This window comes from Podarcis erhardii (genome assembly GCF_964252035.2).
Source record: "Podarcis erhardii genome assembly, chromosome: 10".
NCBI lineage: Eukaryota > Metazoa > Chordata > Lepidosauria > Squamata > Lacertidae > Podarcis > Podarcis erhardii.
The window spans coordinates 1,669,295-1,688,752 of record NC_138500.1 but is presented as its reverse complement, the minus strand read 5'-3'; the positions used below and the strand labels follow the sequence as shown (position 1 = coordinate 1,688,752).

Sequence of the window (19,458 nt, the reverse complement as noted above, 5' to 3'; positions counted from 1 at the left end):
TCCGCCTGTGGGAATGTTCAGGGATGCAGAAGAGTATATATAACCTGATTATATCCTTATCCAACTTGTGTTAACAAGTTTCCAATATCAGCAGAGTAAAACATTCCCTTTTATTTTAAGTTTGCAACAGCAGCGTTTGCTCAGCCTCGCTTAAGCCTCTCTAATAACTATTCTGGTAATTTCCCCTTATTCCCTCATAAAAGAGAAGAGACGACACAGTCTTTTACAAAAGTATAAAAAGAGTTTACTCACATTCTGTTCACAATCAGATCCCAGAAGGCAGACTTCGGCTTAATGAAGTAATATACATTTGGAGTCTATCTTATAAGAAGACAGTCCCTGTCTCCTCTCTTGGCTGGGAGCCAAGAGGGCATCTTTAGCTTAGTAGATGTTGCTTCTTTGAAGGAAGAGAGGCAAGAGAGAGATGGCTGCCCCTGCCCTGTACTTTTGTCATTACCTGCACAGGTGAGGCCACACCCACCTCTAGTCACATGCAGAGGAAGTCTGTCCAAGCCCAGAAGGAAACAGGAAGTTTACCTGCTGGCTGGACAAACATCCCTCCCCATGTCTAAACATGTACACTCTAAGAATGTTGTAATTGACTGCTCTTGTGTTTCACATCCCACACCACCTACCACACAATTGCGCTCATTTCACACTCTTGCAAGGTTATGCTTAAAATGCTACAAGGCAGGCTTAAGGAGTATGTGGACCGAGAACTTCCAGAAGTGCAAGCTGGATTTCGAAGGGACAAAGGAAGCAGAGACCAAATTGGAAACATGCGCTGGATTATGGGGAAAGCTAGAAAACATTTACTTCTGCTTCATTGACTATACAAAATCATAGAATCATAGAGTTGGAAGAGACCACAAGGGCCATCGAGTCCAACCCCCTCCTTTGACTGTGTCGACCACAGCAACCTATGGTGAGTTCTTAAAGAAATGGGAGTGCCTGATCACCTCATCTGTCTCCTGAGAAATCTCCATGTTGGGCAAGAAGCTACAGTTAGAACTGGATATTGTCTCAGGAATTGGGAAATCACCATCTCAAAGGAATGGGCAGACTACCAGTAAAGGGAATCAGATAAGGCATTATCAGAGAACCTGGCAGACAAGAAAAGCAACATTCACATTTCTGTTGTAGACCACCTTTTTTGTGATGTAGGTATGATGTTTGTGGGGGGTGGTCTTGGGTTACGCCCCTTCTGTGATGTATGTATGATGTATGGAGGGGTGGTCTGGAGCTCCAGGGCAGGGAATTTAAAATCTCTATATAAAGACAGGCACACCTTTGTTCTGGGTCCTCCTCCTTTTCTGCGTGTGAGGGGAGCACCCTGTTGCAAGAGATCAATAAAGATCAGGCTTACTAGCTGCTTTGCTTCTCAATAGTCTCTGGTTGCCTCTGTTGTTTCCTCCTGCCGATGGAGAACCTACAAGGGACTCTATAAAGGGCTCATGTGTCCCCCATAAGGGAAGAAGGGCAGCTTTTGTTTACAACAGATGGCACCCCAGATGGGACCTTCGGTTGACCGGATTCAAGGGGGACAAGGAAGGACCGGTGATCCAGCGCGCACCAGGCCATTTGCCAGGAGGAGCCACCAGTCCTCTAGTGACCCCAGGGTCTGGAAAGAAGTGGAGTTCCAGCGGGGCTAACCAGAGGAAGCAACGCTTGATCAGGCCGGCCACAAATTGATTTATTTTTAACATAATCTTTATTAATTTAAACTACACACATATACAAAGAATTTACAATCTCATACTGCAAAAAAGACAATTAAGAAAAAACAATTAAGAAAAAAGGAAAGAAGAAAAAGCAGATTTATGTGGATAAAAAAACTTAATCTTCCTAATTAAATAAAAAAGACTTCTGACAAAATGAGTCTTTCAATCATTCTCATGGTACTGTTTATACTGCCATTGTTTTCCCTCACAGTTTTATATTCTTTAATATTGTCCCAGTCTACTCCACAAACAGCATTTGTTGTGTTTACAAGTTTCACTCAAGTTCTGCTAATATGGTGTGGTTGGTACAATATGATCTTCTATAATCCTCTTTTTTTTAAAAAAAAAAAAAAAGATATTTATTGAGAATTTAGAATTACAAAGAAAAAAAGGAAAAGGAAAAAATACAAGTCAATAAAAAGAGAAGAAAAAAAGAAAGAAAAAACAAAACACACAATACATCAAAACCAAAAACAAAAGCAAACAAAAAATTTAAAAACAAATCCAATATTCCCAAATCTTTATCTTTCGTTAACTTGTTTCATCGACCTCCTCACACCTCCCTTTTTTTTATTCTAGTTATTAATTATCTCAGCAAATCCTTTCCATCTTTCGCTATATTCTGTCATTAAATTACCTTAATTTATTTTAACCTTATCTTACCAAAAAAAGCCCTAAAGCTTAAAACTTATTTGTACATAATTCCTTACAGCATTTCTACTAAAGCCAAATAGTTTCATTCCAACTCATTATGATCTTCTATAATCCTCAAATATTCTCCATTCTCCAAATATTTTCTGGTTCAATACTCCTCTAACTCTTCCCATCAGTTTTGCTAGTTGTAACTATTCTAACATGAGTATATGGCTTCTCTTGGTGATGTCCACAAGGGTATTTTGGGCTCAAGTAGTCCTTTATATTTATTCCAGATTTTATATCACGATTTTCTTATCACATGGCTCAAAAATCCCCTGTGGACCTTCACTTTTTCGTACATTAAAAAAGAGTGCCATCCAGACCGATTCTCGTGGCCTTCCAAATCTAATAGGTCCGTATCTTTTAGTGTAATCCAGTCTTTTCCATTGCGTGTAAGAGGCAGAAAAGGTTGGTGGGACCCCATGATAAGTAAAGGGAGGGAGAAGGACTTTGTAGAGTCCTTCGTAGAGAAGACAAATGTCTGTCAGGAGAAGAAAGACCTGGGAAAAGGCTAGTGGGTTTTTGTTCTGGTTGAAAAATGGGATACCCACTTTCTAAGAGTTCTAACTCCCAGACGCAAAGGCATGTGCTGGGCGCAGCAGGAGCGGGAGTCTCCCTGAATGCTTCAGCAGCCGGCCTCCTATGGGTCTCCAGGCCCCCTCCTCTCCTCCCTCTGAGCCCGAACTGCTCTCTGCCCCAGACTCTTCCCGCTCATCAAACCCTGTTTCCTCCTCAGCTTGCAACATCTCCCCTTCTGGTCTGCTCCCTTTTCTCCCTCTTTCTGCTCATCCCACCACCAGTCCACAGGATCTGAGCCTTCTTCCCTTTTGGGTCCCCCAGCTGGTGCCTCCCCCCCCCACCAGCCAGTCCATGACAACAACAGCAGCCACAGCATTGTGATCCTCTGGTAGGAAAACTCCTGAGAAGCATCATTGAAGCAAAACTTCTGGGACTATGGAAAAATACTATCTTCCTCAAACCCCAGAATGAGCAGGAGCTCTGGGGTTGCCCCATGGGGTTCATGAATGAAGGTGGGGCCCCCAGGAGACTTTCCTGGTACCTGCAGCCCCTCCTTCCCCCTTCTGAAATTAGGCTTGGGGGGAAATCTCCCATTCAATTTCAGGATTTCAAGTTTTCTTCAGAACGCGCAGGGCAGGAGGCAGCGATGAAGTTCTGGTGAAGAAGCAGTGCTGGGAGATCATGCGGTGGGGGGGGGGACAGAGTTTGGTGCAAAAACCAAAGGTACTTTCATCTAAAATTATACTCACCATTGTGAGATGTTGCCCTATTTCATTATTATACAGTTTTACATATAAACACCAGAACTTCACATATACTTCATGCTTTTAGGAATGATTTCCAGCTGAGTTTATGGCTCAGAGTGGACGCTGAGAGGAAGACATCCCACACTCCATACATCTAAATGGGTTCTCCCATGTGAGAGTCCCTGGATGTTCCTTAAAGGTAAAGGTAAAGGGACCCCTGACCATTAGGTCCAGTCAAGGACAACTCTGGGGTTGCGGCGCTCATCTCGCTTTACTGGCCAAGGAAGCCAACATACAGCTTCCGGTTCACGTGGCCAGCATGACTAAGCCGCTTCTGGCAAACCAGAGCAGCGCACGGAAACGCCGTTTACCTTCCCACCAGAGCGGTACCTATTTATCTACTTGCACTTTGATGTGCTTTCAAACTGCTAGGTCGGCAGGAACAGGGACCGAGCAACAGGAGCTCACCCCGTTTTGGGGATTCAAACCACCGACTTTCTGATTGGCAAGTCCTAGGCTCTGTGGTTTAACCCACAGCGCCACCCGTGTCCCTGTTCCTTAAATGCTCCATTATAAAGAAGGCACTTTCTGCAGTCTTTTCATTTAAACTGCTTCTCCCCTCTGAGTTTGTTGATGGTATGACGGGTTTAAGCTCTTAAAGTTCTTCCTGTCCATAAGTCTGTTGATTTTGAACTTCCACTATGAGTGAATTTCTATCTACTTTCCTGATATTTACCCTATGTGGTTTGTCTTTTGTGTGAGTCTATTGACATAAATCAAGGGTTCCACTCTGACTGAAGCTCCTTCTACAGTCCATACCCTTAAATGATTTCTCCCATGTGTGTCCGTAGATGTCCAATAAGCTTTCCACTCTGATTGAAGCTCTTTCCACACTCCATACATTTAAATGGTTTCTCCCCTGTGTGAGTCCGTTGATGGTTCCTAAGGTCTCCACTCTGATTGAAGCTCTTTCCACACTCCATGCATTTAAATGGTTTCTCCCCTGTGTGAGTCCGTTGATGTGTTCTAAGGCTTCCACTAAAACTAAAGCTCTTTCCACACTCGATACATTGAAATGGTTTCTCCCCTGTGTGAGTCCGTTGATGTTGCCTAAGGCGCCCATTTACACTAAAGCTCTTTCCACACTCGATACATTTAAATGGTTTCTCCCCTGTGTGAATCCGTAGATGATTACTAAGGTCTCCACTCTGATTGAAGCTCTTTCCACACTCAATACATTTATATCGTTTCTCCCCTGTGTGAGTCCGTTGATGTGTTGTAAGGCTTGCACTAAAACTAAAGCTCTTTCCACACTCGATACACTGAAATGGTTTCTCCCCTGTGTGAACCCGTAGATGATTTCTAAGGTATCCTCTGTTACTAAAGCTCTTTCCACACTCCATGCATTTAAATGGTTTCTCCCCTGTGTGAGTCCGTTGATGGTTTCTAAGGCTTCCACTATCACTACAGCTCTTTCCACACTCAATACATTTATATGGTTTCTCCCCTGTGTGAGTCCGTTGATGTGTTGTAAGGCTTCCACTAAATCTAAAGCTCTTTCCACACTCGATACACTGAAATGGTTTCTCCCCTGTGTGAGTCCGTTGATGATTTCTAAGGTATCCTCTGTTACTAAAGCTCTTTCCACACTCAATACATTTAAATGGTTTCTCCCCTTTGTGAGTCCGTTGATGATTTCTAAGGCATCCTCCGTTACTAAAGCTCTTACCGCACTCCATACATTGAAATGGTTTCTCCCCTGTGTGAGTCCGTTGATGATTTCTAAGGCATCCTCCGTTACTAAAGCTCTTTCCACACTCCATACATTTAAATGGTTTCTCCCCTGTGTGAGTCCGTTGATGTGATCTAAGGTTTCCACTGTTACTGAAGTCCTTTCCACACTCCATGCATTTAAATAGTTTCTCCCCTGTGTGAGTCCGTTGATGTGATCTAAGGTGTTCACTTCGACTGAAGCTCTTTCCACACTCCATACATTCATATGGTTTCTCCCCTGTGTGAATCCGTTGATGATTTCTAAGGTATCCTCTGTTACTAAAGCTCTTTCCACACTCCATACATTCATATGGTTTCTCCCCTGTGTGAGTCCGTTGATGATTTCTAAGGCTTCCATTTTCACTAAAGCTCTTTCCACACTCCATACATTGAAATGGTTTCTCCCCTGTGTGAGTCCGTTGATGGTTCCTAAGGTTTCCATTTTCACTAAAGCTCTTTCCACACTCGATACATTTAAATGGTTTCTCCCCTGTGTGAATCCGTTGATGATTTCTAAGGTATCTTCTGTTACTAAAGCTCTTTCCACACTCCATACATTCATATGGTTTCTCCCCTGTGTGAGTCCGTTGATGTCTCCTTAGGTTTCCATTATCACTAAAGCTCTTTCCACACTCAATACATTTAAATGGTTTCTCCCCTGTGTGAGTCCGTTGATGGTTCCTAAGGCTTCCATTTTCACTAAAGCTCTTTCCACAATCAATGCATTTATATGGTTTCTCCCCTGTGTGAGTCTGTTGATGTTGTCTAAGACTTCCACTATCACTAAAGCTCTTTCCACACTCGATACATTGAAATGGTTTCTCCCCTGTGTGAGTCCGTTGATGATTTCTAAGGCTTCCACTCTGATTGAAGCTCTTTCCACACTCCATGCATTTAAATGGTTTCTCCCCTGTGTGTGTCCGTTGATGTATATTGAGGTGTCCACTATGACTGAAGTTCTTCCCACACTCCCTGCACATAAAATGTTTTCTCTCTGTGTGAGCCTGCTGGTGTGTTCTAAGTTTTGCATTGAAAGAGAAGCTCTTTCTGCACTCCATACTTTTAAATGGGTTTTTCCCTTTTTGTGTTCGTTGATGTGAACTATGTGTGCTCATTCAGTGAAGCATATTCCACATTTCACACATTTTAATGGCTAATCCTAATGAAACGAAAGGTGCCCTGTCCCCTGCAATTCTGTCTTCTCCATCACCTTTTTCAGAGTGGGCAGAAAGGAAATCCTGTTTGGGTTTCAAGAAAGAGAACACAGAAAAAAAGGGCACATCAATCGCCATAAGCACCTTCTCCTATTTCAACATATCCTACATTCTCCCATGTCCTCCCCATGTTCCCAATTTTTAGGAAATGAAAATGGTATGATGTCAAATGGTAGTAATGCATCAGCAAACTTTCATAATCCTCAATCATCTTTAATAACACAGCATGATCTTGGAATACTGTTGTCCTCTGAGAATGCCTTTCCAATCAAGTGTTTGCCCCCGTTTCCACCTCTAGATCTTCATGAATCACCTGCACAGTCCCACTGACCTCAGGAGGTCCATATGGACTATTTTGGGAGGCCCAGGCCTTCATCTCTTCCAGGGACTGTGGTCTGGGTCAGTCAGAGAACTAGTGAGAAGGCTTGGTGCTTGGGGTCAGCTGAATGGGTGCTCAGGGAAGCTCCTGTGGAGATGGAGATGGACCTACATGCCTCACATTGAATGGAGAGAGCAGGAGAAGCAGAAGGAAAGCAGCTGGCAAATGGGAATCCCAGTCGGAAACACCCACCCCAATGGTTCTTTATAATGGTTCTTTCTCTTTATAATGATGATGTGTTGCCTGATCCTGTGCTTGTCTTCTGACACAGGAATATCCTAATCTGGCACTGAAAAGCAGGATATTCAAGGCAAGAAGATAACTGTACTTAATGGTAGGTAGCCAGATTGTCCAGTAGCACCTTAGAGACCAACTAAGTTTGTTTTAGCTATAAGCTTTCGTGTGCATGCACACTTCTTCCTATAGTGAAGGGTAGTGGGAGATGGTAGTAGGAGTACCCATCTGAGGAAAACCCCCACCCCAACCTCCCATGATATATAAGGGTCTGATGACATCTGTTTCAGTGTATCTGAAGAAGTGTGCATGCACACGAAAGGAGAGCAACCGTGAATCCCACAGTCCAGAAGGCAGATTCTGCCCGTGCGGAAGAGGAGGAACGTGAAGGGCAGATGGGGCACGTCCACCTGGAGGCTTGTTATCTAGTCCCAGGGTTACTCTGACATTGAATTATATATAAATTACAGTATTGAAATGCGCCTGTTTCCACTTCATATTCTGATATTACTCTACTCTGCTTGTCTGTTTCTTACTTGAGTGCTGTTTTGGTTTGCTAAGTCAGGGTTTTACTGTGAGTTACATTTTTGCTATTTTTTGGATCCTGTTCTGTACAGTCATACCTCATGTTACGTTTGCTTCAGGTTGTGCGTTTCTGTCTTGTGTCCCGTGGCAACCCAGTTACTTCCGGGTTTTGCCGCTCACGCATGCGCAGACGTGCAAAATGATGTCACATGCATTCGCAGCAGTGAATCGTGACCTGCACATGCACAGACGTGGTTTGTGTTCTGCGCATGTTGCGAATGGGCCTCCGGAACGGATCCCGTTCGCAACCAGAGATACCACTGTAATAGATTTCTCAGTTGAATTATTTTTTTGCTGCCTTTGAGCATTTTTTGCTACTCTGCTAATTATGCATGGAACTTGCTCTGGAGATCGTTATGGAGGAACGAGATCTGCAACCTTAAGCCATAAACAGCCTCGGCCCTGTGGACCTGAAGGAGCGTCTCCACCCCCATCACTCAGTCTGGACAGGGAGGTCCTCCTCCGAGGGTCTTCTGCTGGTTCCCTTGCTGGCAGAAGTGAAGTTCCAGGGAACCAGACAGAGGGCCTCCTGCCCCATGGAATGCCTTCCCTTCAGAGGGCAAGGAAATGGGCAACTCTCTGACATTTCCGGGTTAGCGCCATCGGCGAATGGCGGAGTTCCTCCGACTGGAGGAACTACCTCCATGAAAACTGGGTCTTCCCGCCACGGCGAAGGCGGGGACCCGCTAGAAATCCCAGGCGGAGGAAGCCTGGGAACGTGGAGTTCGGCAGGGCACCAGGAGCGCCCCCCTACTCACCGGGAACCCCTTTTTGGGGCACCGGAGCGAAGTGGGGTGAGCGGTGCAGTGCTGCGAACTGATTGCTACTTTCATGGAGCACAGCCATTGCCGGAGAGCGCTGACTTTTTCTTCTGGACAATTGGATTTAAAACAAGTACCCATGAGTAGAACCGGAAAATTGGATCAAGAAATATCTTAATTTGGCATCGAAGCGGGAAGGCTCAAAACAGGAAGTCCACCTTCCGCTTTTTGTATATAGACTAAAGCACACTTCCGGAGGCGGCGCCATCGGCAATGGCGGAATCCCTCTGAATTGGAGAGAGAAGCTCCGCAGGAATAGGGTCTTACCGCTGCAGTGAAGCGGGGACCCTTTCGAAAACCACAGGCGAGTGAAGCCTGTGACCGTGGGACTCGGTGGGCACCTTTTGTGCCCCCCCCCGTTTTGCAAAGGAACTCCGCAAAGAGCTTCGGAGTGAGACGGGGTCCGTGACGCGGTGCTGAGAGTTGATCGCTACTTCTGTGGAGTGAAGCTGCACAGCTGATGCCGTAGAGCGCTGACCTTTTTCCTGTGAAAATTCGGCTTTCAAAATACAACCCGTGAGTAAGATTTCGGAAAGATCGGGCGATCAAAGGACCTATCCCTTTGATCGACGCAACGAACTTGAATTTGGCACTGAAGCGGGAAGGCGTAAACAGGAAGTCCGTCTTCCGGTTTTGTAAATAGAATTTAAGCAAAGACTTTTGAAACTAAGAACTGGAAAAGTTGACTTAAAAAGAGCTAAATTTTAATGCCAGACAAAGAACTCCCTCTCAGAGCGGGAGGGAAGTGAAGAAACTATTTACTTGTGGAAAAAAGGGAGGAAAAAAAGACCACCGCTTAATTCCTGGTCTGCTATAGACAGTAGAAAAGTGTTGCACCGTTTATGGACATTGTAACTTTATGTGACCACTCTGTAATTGAACTGGAAAGTATCGAAGGACTATCTTAAATTTGTAATTGTTGCTTTTAACTGGAAAGCTGGAAAGTTAAAAAGGAGATTTCTGCCTTTAGAAACAAGTTGCTCTGAAAAGAACATTGTTGCTAATGTGCTCCCCTAGAGGAGCCCTGTGATATGGCTAGAAAATTCTCCCATTACAAAACAAATTTGAACTGTGAGAGTAACCTTGAGTTTCAGAGATAAAGTAATGGATCAGCTTCAACCTCAGGAAAACCCCAGGAAAAATCATCAAGGATAAAAACTAGGCAGCAGCAATGAAGACAATCAATAGTAGCCCCTCCTGCCCCAGAAAAAGAAGATACTGGACAATCTGGAGCAAAAGGTACAGGCCCTGAAGAGACTCTAAACGTATCACTAGACAAAATATTTGGAGCTTTGGAAAAATTGTCAGCTAAGATTGATTTAAACACCACAACTATCAGCTCTAATACACAGGCCATTGACAGGTTGCTACAGGAATCTAAACTGACAAGAAAAATTGCTGAGGAAGCGAAAGAGAAGGCATTGGCAGTAGAAGAAAGGATATTGCCAATTAATAAACAATTAGAGGACCACAAGGCACAATTGTCTTTGATTGAACTTAAAGATAAACATACCAATTTAAGGATCAGGGCGGTACCAGAACTGGAAGAAGGCAACCTGAGTGATTTCCTTACACAGGAATTTGAAGAATTTTGGGGCCTTGACTCAGATAAACAAGATTTCAAGATAGTGAGTGCCTTTAGACTTGGCAGAGGGGAAAGAAAGAACAGGGTAAGAAACTGCCTGATTACTCTCAGATCCAAAGAAGAGAGAGATAAAATACTGAGCCTACATTATCAGAAATCGTTGGAAATAGAGGATTCAAGAATAGAAATATGTAAAGATATCCCAAAACATCTATTGGACCTTAGGGCTAACTACGGAGACTTAGTGTATCTGCTAAGAAGAAACAGCATCATTTTCAGGTGGGAGTTTCCCCAAGGTCTGTCTTTCACCTACAAAGGTAAAAAACTGAAGATAAGATCAGAGGAAGATAAAGTGAGATTTCTGAGAGACCACGAGGAAGAGGCAGAGGGAAAAGAGCCGAAGAGACCATCATTGGAAATTTTGGACCTAGCAAAGCCTCCATTGGGACCGGATAAACCAGAGAATGCGCTACCACCTACAGATCAAGAACAATTACTAGGAGCAATAGGAGGGAAAGTAAAATAACTACACAATGTCTCTGCAGGTATTAAGTTGGAACATCCGAGGTTTGAATTCCCCTGACAAGAGGAAAAGAATCTTTCATCTGTTGAAAAAGGAAAAATTGGACTTGATTTGTTTGCAAGAAACCCATGTGACCAGAACACATAGGAAAGTACTGATGAATAGAAGATTAAGCCAAGAATTTATTTCATCAGACAAAGTTAAAAAGAGAGGAGTCCTGATTTACGCAAAAGAAAGTTTATCACCAAAATTTATTTTTAAAGATGACCAAGGAAGATTTGTGGCAATTGAAATACAATTTCAAGGAGAGAGACTCTTGATAGTAGGCGTATATGCACCAAATGAGGGGAAATCGGAATTTTTAAAGAAAATGCATGAGATGTTGTTGGACTTTATGGACTGTAACATCATTATGTTGGGAGATATGAATGGAGTAGTATCGACAAATATGGAGAAGTCAGAAAGACAACTAATAACAAAAGATGGAAGACTACCGAAAACCTTTTTTGAAATGACAGACAATATGGACTTAATTGACACCTGGAGAACTAAGAACCCCATAGTTAGAGAAGGGACTTTCTTCTCCGAAGCCAAAAAGACCTGGACAAGAATTGACCAAATCTGACCAAAACCAGAGGAATGGCTCCCAAGATTCGAAAAGTGGAAATTTGCTCAAAAACTTACTCCGACCATAACTCTGTGAAAATGGAAATGAAATCAACATTGACTGGTTGCTTCAGATGGAGGATGAATGACACCTTGTTTAGAGATCCAGAAATCATTAAGATGGCCCAAAAAATTATGAAAGATTATTTTGAGATAAATTTGAAGACTTCTGTGGAAAAAAGAGTAATCTGGGATGCAAGCAAAGCTGTAATGAGAGGGTTCCTGATCCAGCAGAATGCAATAAAAAGGAGAATCCAAGATGAGAAAAAAGAAAAGATTTTGGCAAAAATAAGAGAAGGTGAGAAGAAACTTAGAGCTAAACCAAAGTCGCAAGAGATCTTGAGAGAAATTAAGCTATACCAAGTACAATACATGAAAATGATAAATCAGGACATAGAATGGAAAATTAAACAGATGAGACAAAAGACTTTTGAATCAGCTAATAAATGTGGGAAGCTGCTAGCGTGGCAGTTGAAGAAGAGACAAAAGTTAAATACCGTTACTAACCTTGAAGTGGATGGAAAGAATATACAGAACCCAAAGGAGATTAGAAACTGCTTCCAGAATTACTTTAAACAACTTTATACACAAGGGCCACAGATTGAGACTAAAACTGACCAATTTCTGAAAACTAATGGACTACAAAAAAATTCTCAAGAAAATAAACTACTTTTTAATTATAAAATATCTGAACAAGAGGTGGAAGGTGCCATCCAGAACATGCAATTGGGCAAATCTCCAGGGCCTGATGGGTTAACCTCCAAATATTATAGAACTTTGAAAGACTACTTAATTCATCCACTAAAGGAGGTTTGCCATGAAACTATGGAGGGGGGAAAAGCGCCAGAGTCGTGGAAAGAAGCCTATATCACACTTATACCGAAAACTGAGTCAGAGAAGACACAACTTAAGAACTACCGGCCCATATCCCTGCTTAATGTGGATTATAAATTTTTTGCAGACATTTTGGCTAAAAGATTGAAAAAAGTACTAGCAGAGGTGATACACAAAGACCAGGCAGGCTTTCTCCCTGGAAGACATCTATCTGATAATATGAGGAATGTAATTAATATTTTGGAAAAGTTACAAGTGAATATTAACACAAAAGCAGTTTTGATATTTGTAGATGCGGAGAAAGCCTTTGACAATATTTCTTGGAGTTTCATGAAGAAAAATCTTCAGGGGATGGGGGTTGGACAAAACTTTGAAAAAGGTATAGGTGCGATTTATTCTGAACAAAAGGCTAAACTGATAGTCAATAATGTGATGACAGAAGAATTTAAAATTGAGAAAGGGACACGACAAGGCTGCTCAATTTCCCCACTGCTTTTTATTTCGGTCCTGGAGGTTTTGCTAAATATGATTAGAAGGGACCACTTGATCCAAGGTATTCAGGTCGGAGTTAAACAATACAAACTTAAAGCTTTTGCAGATGACCTAGTATTGACATTACAGGAGCCAGTATCTAGCACCAAAAGGGCTCTAGAACTAATCCAGGAATTTGGTCAGGTGGCAGGCTTTAAATTGAATAAGCTAAAAACTAAGGTTCTGGAGAAAAATTTGACGCCAATTGAGAGAGAAAGGTTTCAGAAGGAGACAGATTTAATATTAGTAAAGAAGGTAAAATACCTAGGGGTGAACATGACTTCTAAGAATGTGAATTTATTCAAAGATAACTATGAGAAATGTTGGTCAGAAGTGAAAAAAGATTTAGAAACTTTAGATTTAGAATTTGAAGCTTTCCTTGCTTGGTCGAATTGCTGTTATTAAGATGAATGTATTGCCAAGAATGCTGTTTCTGTTTCAATCACTGCAAATTATTGACAAGATGGACTATTTCAAGAAGTGGCAAAGAGATATTTATAGATTTGTCTGGCAGGGCAAAAAGCCCAGAATAAAATTTAAGATACTTATTGATGTTAAAGACAGAGGGGGGTTTGCCCTGCCAGACCTTAAACTTTATGCTGGCTGAAGGAATGGCTGCATCTTGAGAACACAGACATTCTAGATCTTGAAGGTCATGATAATGTATTCGGGTGGCATGCATACTTATGGTACGGCAAGGTTAAAGCTCATAAGGCATTCAAAAACCATATTGTTAGGAAAGCACTGTTTAATGTCTGGATAAGATATAAAGACTTTTTGGAGAGTAAAACCCTAAGGTGGCTATCACCTATGGAAGCGAAAGCTCTGAAAAAACTTAACATGGAGGCCAAATGGCCAAAATACTGGGAAATTTTGGAACAGGAAGGTGACAAATTGAAATTGCAGAGTTATGAGAAGCTTAAAGAGAAGGTGCGAGACTGGTTACATTACTTTCAAATAAGAGAGGTTTACAATTTGGATTAAAAAAATGGTTTCCTGGTGGAAAAATCAAAATTAGAAACAGAACTGTTAGAACTCAATGCTAAGATTCTATCAAGAATGTACAATCTGCTGTTGAAATGGAACACTGAGGAAGAAACGGTAAAATCTGCTATGATAAAATGGGCACAAGATATAGGATATAATATTATGTTTGCTGACTGGGAGCAGTTGTGGACCACCGGGGTTAAATTTACGGCATGTAATGCCCTAAGAGAGAATATTATGAAAATGATGTACATGACCCCAGTCAAGCTTGCAAAAATCTATCATCTGCCCAATAATAAATGCTGGAAATGTAAAGAAACTGAAGGTACATTCTTTCACCTTTGGTGGACGTGCCCAAGGATTAAGGCCTTCTGGGAAATGATCTATAATGAAATGAAAAAGGGTTTTAAGTATACTTTTCTGAAGAAACCAGAGGCCTTCCTCCTGGGCATAGTCAGCCAATTGGTGCCAAAGAAGGATAGAACTTTCTTTATGTATGCTACAGCAGCAGCAAGAATACTCATCGCAAAGCACTGGAAGACACAAGACCTACCCACCCTGGAAGAATGGCAGATGAAGGTGATGGACTACATGGAAATGGCGGAAATGACTGGCAGAATTTGGGACCAGGGAGAAGAGCTGGTGGAAGAAGATTGGAGGAAATTTAAAATCTACTTACAGAAATATTGTAAAATTTTTGAATGTTGATGACATTGAAATGAAATGAAGGGGTTCTAGTAAATAAGGCAAAAGATTACGTAAGAGTGGATTGATATTAGATGAAAGTTCAAAGTTAAAATATGTGAGGAAAAATAACTAAGGATTAACCAATAGGATATGAATTTGCTGAATCAATTTTTAAGTGGAATACAAAAAAGGGAGGCATGAGGAAGTCAGGACAGTAAGTTAACTAAAGTTGATAAAAGAAAAAAGAGGGTTTTTTGTTTTTCTTTTTCTTTCTCAATTTTATGTCAATTGTTTGTATTTTTGTATTTTTGTGTTTTTTCTTGTGTTTTTCTTATGGTCTGTCTTATAATTTCTTTGTTGTGAAAATTGAATAAAAATATTATTTTTTTAAAAAAAAGACTAAAGCAAAAACCGCGTAAGCTAAAGCCAGGAAAGTCGTTAAAAAAGTCTTAATTTCCTTCATTTATAATTACTGAAACCCCCTTGGAAGTAGGAGAAAAGGGGGGAGGGACTTTGTTTAACCCCTGCAGGAGAGGGAGTGAAGAAAGATAAGTTTCCACCGTCTCTAACCTGGGAACGGGGTGTCAGAGACAGAAATAATTGGAGAGGTTCATTGACTGTGAATGGAATACTTTGACAGATAACTAAAGAAGAAAAATTAACTGATTCCAATGTTGCCTTTTACATTCTAATGAAACAAAATATTTGAAAAATGAAAGTAATTTTCTTTTGCTGGACTTGCCTTAAAGAAATGGATACAAATAGAAATTGTCTCCTCTAGAGGGAGCCTGTTAAATTGTTGCTACAGTCTACTTGAGGACTCAACAGCTGTCAGATTAAGATCGTGGGACCAGACTTGTTTGACCTTGACTAAGTATGAGCTGGAAGGAAGTTTGGGTGCTTGCTTTATGCAAGACAAATGCCTTGCTGGAACAGATGCATGAAAAGATGGATTTGATGAATGAGAAAATGGACTTGATGACTGTTGTGGTTAATAACTGTGGACAAGTAGGGAATATTGAGACAGAAACCATTCAAGGACCGACCTATGAACCTGTATTGACTGGGCAAGTGCAGAAGATAATGGAGGAGGATGCGGTCGCACCTCAAACTATACAAATGGAGAGACCCGAGGCCCTACAGGAGCATAAGCCGCTGTTATCGAAGATTGAAGTTGGAGTGGGTCAGGGGGAGTCTGGAGCTGAGGAGGTTCTTAATTTTGGAGAGACTCTGAAATATGCTTTTACATACCTTTTGGAGTACACCAATGACTGTGGGGAGTGGGCGGTTTTGATGAAGGGAGACAGAGACAATTTTGGATTGGAATCCCCCAGAGATCTGCTCCCCAACGAGAAAGGGAAGAAATTAAGAAAGAGACCAACAAAAGACAAGGAAAAGGACAAGTATAAACAAAAAGAAGAAGATTTGCAGAAGGGGCATGGAAGAGACTTAAGGGCCTCGGACATAAGACTTCCAGGTTGATGGACTAGATGGAATGGACAGTAAGGACTGACACGACCTGAGACCAGGAAGAAGAGACGCTGGATGAAGATTGGAAGAAAATTTATAAAGAATTTTTTTTATTTGGGGAATTTTTTTTATTTGGGGTTTAAAATGAATGAATATTAGGGAAAATGTTGGAATGAAAATATATGACTCTAGCAGAAATGACATCAGGAGTTATGGATAACTGAGTATTAAGTTTTAAGGCTTAAGGCACTTTATGGTAAGACAAGGTTAAATAAATTAAGGTAATTTGAATAACAGAATATGGGGAAAGATGGAAAGGATCTGTTGAGTCAACCAATAGCTTAAATTGATAAGATAAATTATTTAACAAAAATTGAGAAAGATGGAAAGAATTTGCTGAAATAATCTAACTAAACTAGAATACAAAAAGGGAGGTGTGAGGAGGTCAACAAAACAAGCAAATGGAAGTTGGAGATATGTAATCTGGGATTTGTGTCTCTTTTTTTCTTTTTTCTTTCCTTTTTTGACGTATTGTTGTATTGGTTTTTACGTTTGTGCGTTTTGCTTTCTTTCTTTTTTATGTATTGCAGTTGTTCTTTATTCTTTTTCTTTTTTTGTAACTCTGAAATTATTAATAAATATTATTATTTTTTAAAAAAAGACATTTAGAAGACAGCTGCATTGGGATGTTTTTAATGTTTGATGTTTTACTGTCTTTTTTATTTACAGATAGGTAGCCGTGTTGGTCTGCCATAGTCAAGACAAAATAAAAAAATTCCTTCCAGTAGCACCTTAAAGACCAACTAAGTTAGTTCTAGGTATGAGCTTTCGTGTGCATGTATCTGAAGAAGTGTGCATGCACACGAAAGCTCATACCAAGAACTAACTTAGTTGGTCTTTAAGGTGCTACTGGAAGGAATTTTTTTATTTTGTCTTGTCTTTTTTATGTACTTTAAGCTCCCCGGAGTGGCTGGGGAAACCCAACCAGATGGGCAGGCTATAAATACAGTGGTGCCTCGCAAGACGAAATTAATTCGTTCCGCGAGTTTTGTCGTCTTGCGGTTTTTTTCGTCTTGCGAAGCACGGTGTCGGAAAAGTTTTGGAAAAGCTTCAAAAATCACCAAAGTCTTCAAAAACCTCAAAAAAGGCTACCACACCGCGTGCTATGAGTTGCTCCTCGAAGTCAAGTCGCAACTGTATTAACGGTGTTAAGAAAAAGGAAACAAACTTGCAAGACATTTCCGTCTTGCGAAGCAAGCCCATAGGGAAAATCGTCTTGCGAAGCAGCTCAAAAAACAAAAAACCCTTTCGTCTTGCAAGTTTTCTGTCTTGCGAGGCATTCGTCTTGCGAGGTACCACTGTACTGCAATTATTCTTATCATCCCCCTGAGCACGGCCTTGGCTGGGGAGGGTGGGGTATAAATAAAACTTTATTTTTATCATCATCATCATCATCATCATCATCATGTGATCCTTCACTCTGAACACTGAGGTCCTCCTCTGAGGTCCTCCCTGCAAGAAGTGAGGGTACAGGGAAGCAGGCAGAGGGCCTTCTCGGTGGTGGCGCCCGCCCTGTGGAACGCCCTCCCTTCAGAGGTCAAGGAAATGAACAACTACCTGACATTTAGAAGACAGCAGAAGGTAGACCTGTATGGGGAGGTTTTGAATGTTTGATGTTTTACTGTCTTTTATATGTGCTGTAACCTGCCCAGAGTGGCTGCGGAAATGCAACCAGGTGGGCGGGGTATAAATACTACAATCATTCTTATCATATTGTGATTTATTGTAGTTATTTTGGAATTTGTACTGCAATATTAGCTCAAGAAATGTTATGGGTGGACAAAATCACAGGGTTGCCGTAAACTATAATCCCACCCACAAACTCTCATTCACATACAGTGTGTAAATTTGGGGATGTCACACACCTCACCTGTGCTAATACTGGCAGTCTTTGGCCTGCACAGGGACACCCGGTGTGTAGAGCCTCCAGCCACAGGCACTGTCTATCCTGAAAAATGGGTCCTTTGACTGGGAAGATTCATGCAGTCGCTGTCATCGGATGATCAAGGATTGTATCTCAGCTTGTCAGTCACTCTGACATTGGCTACAAAGAATAAGAGGAACAGAAATGCTTTTGAGGTGCAACTTCCATATCAATCCTGAGAGCCATTCCATGGACTCTGCACCCCTGTTTCTGATGACAGGTGTACATTATCCTCATCCTCAAGAAAGGACAATTAAAGATGGAAGCCTGAGAGAGAGGAAAAGGTTTCTGGCTGCTTCCTGGGTGGGATTCCTGGGTGGGATTCTGAGAAGGCCTCCCCCCTCCCCTCTTCCTCTGGGGACCAATGGTTGGACTGGGCAGAATGGCTGTGTCTGGACAGGGCAGGGGCTTATGGGGTGGGAAGAGGGGGGAGATTGCAGGAAGGAAAAGGTGGGGGGACAGGACCCCGACTTTCCAGGGATCCCTCTGTGGTCGCATTGAAGGGGGGGTGTCGATTCCTGGGTGGGAGGGAGAAGCCAAGGCAGCCCCTCCTGAGATTCCCCAAGGAAGCCACGATTTAGATCCCCCCCCAAGGACTGGTCTCTCCCTCCCCCTATTCTGAGCTTGCTTGCCCCCTCCTCCCTCCTCCCCCCGCCCTTGCCCCCCTCCCATCCCGGAGTCTCCCCTGCACCCAGATGCCCCCTTGGCCCGGCTCACCCCTCGCCATGCGCCCCCCATCTCTCTGTCCCTAATGCCCCCCCCAAGATGAGCCGGGGAGGGACAGGGGGGTCTCTATCCCTGCGCCTCCCGCACCCCTTAACCCTTTCCTGGCCCGCATCTCCGCGCCCCAGGGATGCCTGCGCGGGGGAAAGGGGGCCAGGGAGTCCTCGTGGGTGGGCGCCCCACCTCCGCCCCTGCGAGGAAAGCCCCTTCGCAGCAGGCGTGCCGGGATCCAGGCCCCACGGAAGGCGCTTGGGGGAGCTGGAGGGGGTCTCTGGGTCCTTTTCTCCAGCCTCCCCCCCCCCCCGGGACCCCTTTACCTATTTGTCCTCGCTCCTGATCCTCCCTTCCTTTCCTGCAACATCCACGGGGGGGGGGGGGGGAGAGACTGGAGAAAATCATATAATGATTTTTTTGTAGTTATTTTGGAATTCGTACTGCAATATCAGCTCACGAAATGTTATGGGTGGAGAAAATCACAGGGTTGCCGTAAATTTTAATCCATCCACAAATTCTCATTCACATACACTCTGCAAATCTGGGAAAGTGACACACCTCACCTGTGCTAATACTGGCAGTCTTTGGCCTGCACAGGCACACCCGGTGGGTAGAGCCTCCAGCCCCAGGCACTGTCTATCATGAAAATGGGTTCTTTGACTGGGAAGATTCATGCAGTCGCTGTCATCGGATGCTGATGGGTTGTATCTCAGCTTGTCAGTCACTCTGACATTGCCTACAAAGATTAAGAGGAACAGAAATGCTTTGGAGGTGCAACTTCTGTAT

The 19,458-nt window shown here is 42.7% G+C and overlaps 2 protein-coding genes and 1 long non-coding RNA gene across 8 annotated transcripts in view; 1 reads left to right on the top strand and 2 right to left on the bottom strand.

Moving 5' to 3' along the window:
* LOC309351988 (uncharacterized protein) overlaps positions 1-19,458 on the bottom strand; it is a 60,567-nt gene that overhangs the window by 14,193 nt on the left and 26,916 nt on the right. The gene's annotated exons all lie outside the window — the stretch shown is intronic.
* The window catches only part of LOC309351824 (uncharacterized protein), a 67,980-nt gene continuing 51,322 nt past the window's right edge, over positions 2,801-19,458 (bottom strand). For 4 of the 6 annotated variants that reach the window (XM_081879863.1, XM_081879866.1, XM_081879865.1 and 1 more), the window contains exons 2-3: positions 19,236-19,408; positions 2,801-6,693 (exon numbers count right to left, since the gene is read on the bottom strand). In XM_081879863.1, the coding sequence (XP_081735989.1) occupies positions 4,504-6,570 (2,067 nt within the window). In that variant the 5' untranslated portion in view covers positions 6,571-6,693; positions 19,236-19,408 and the 3' untranslated portion in view covers positions 2,801-4,503. The remainder of the gene's footprint in view (positions 6,694-19,235; positions 19,409-19,458) is intronic. The other 2 variants (XM_081879862.1, XM_081879861.1) reach the window with 1 other exon arrangement.
* Positions 7,269-19,458, top strand: part of LOC309352055 — a 266,510-nt gene continuing 254,320 nt past the window's right edge. Inside the window, exon 1 of the long non-coding RNA XR_014161068.1 lies at positions 7,269-7,386. This is a non-coding gene — a long non-coding RNA (uncharacterized lncRNA). The remainder of the gene's footprint in view (positions 7,387-19,458) is intronic.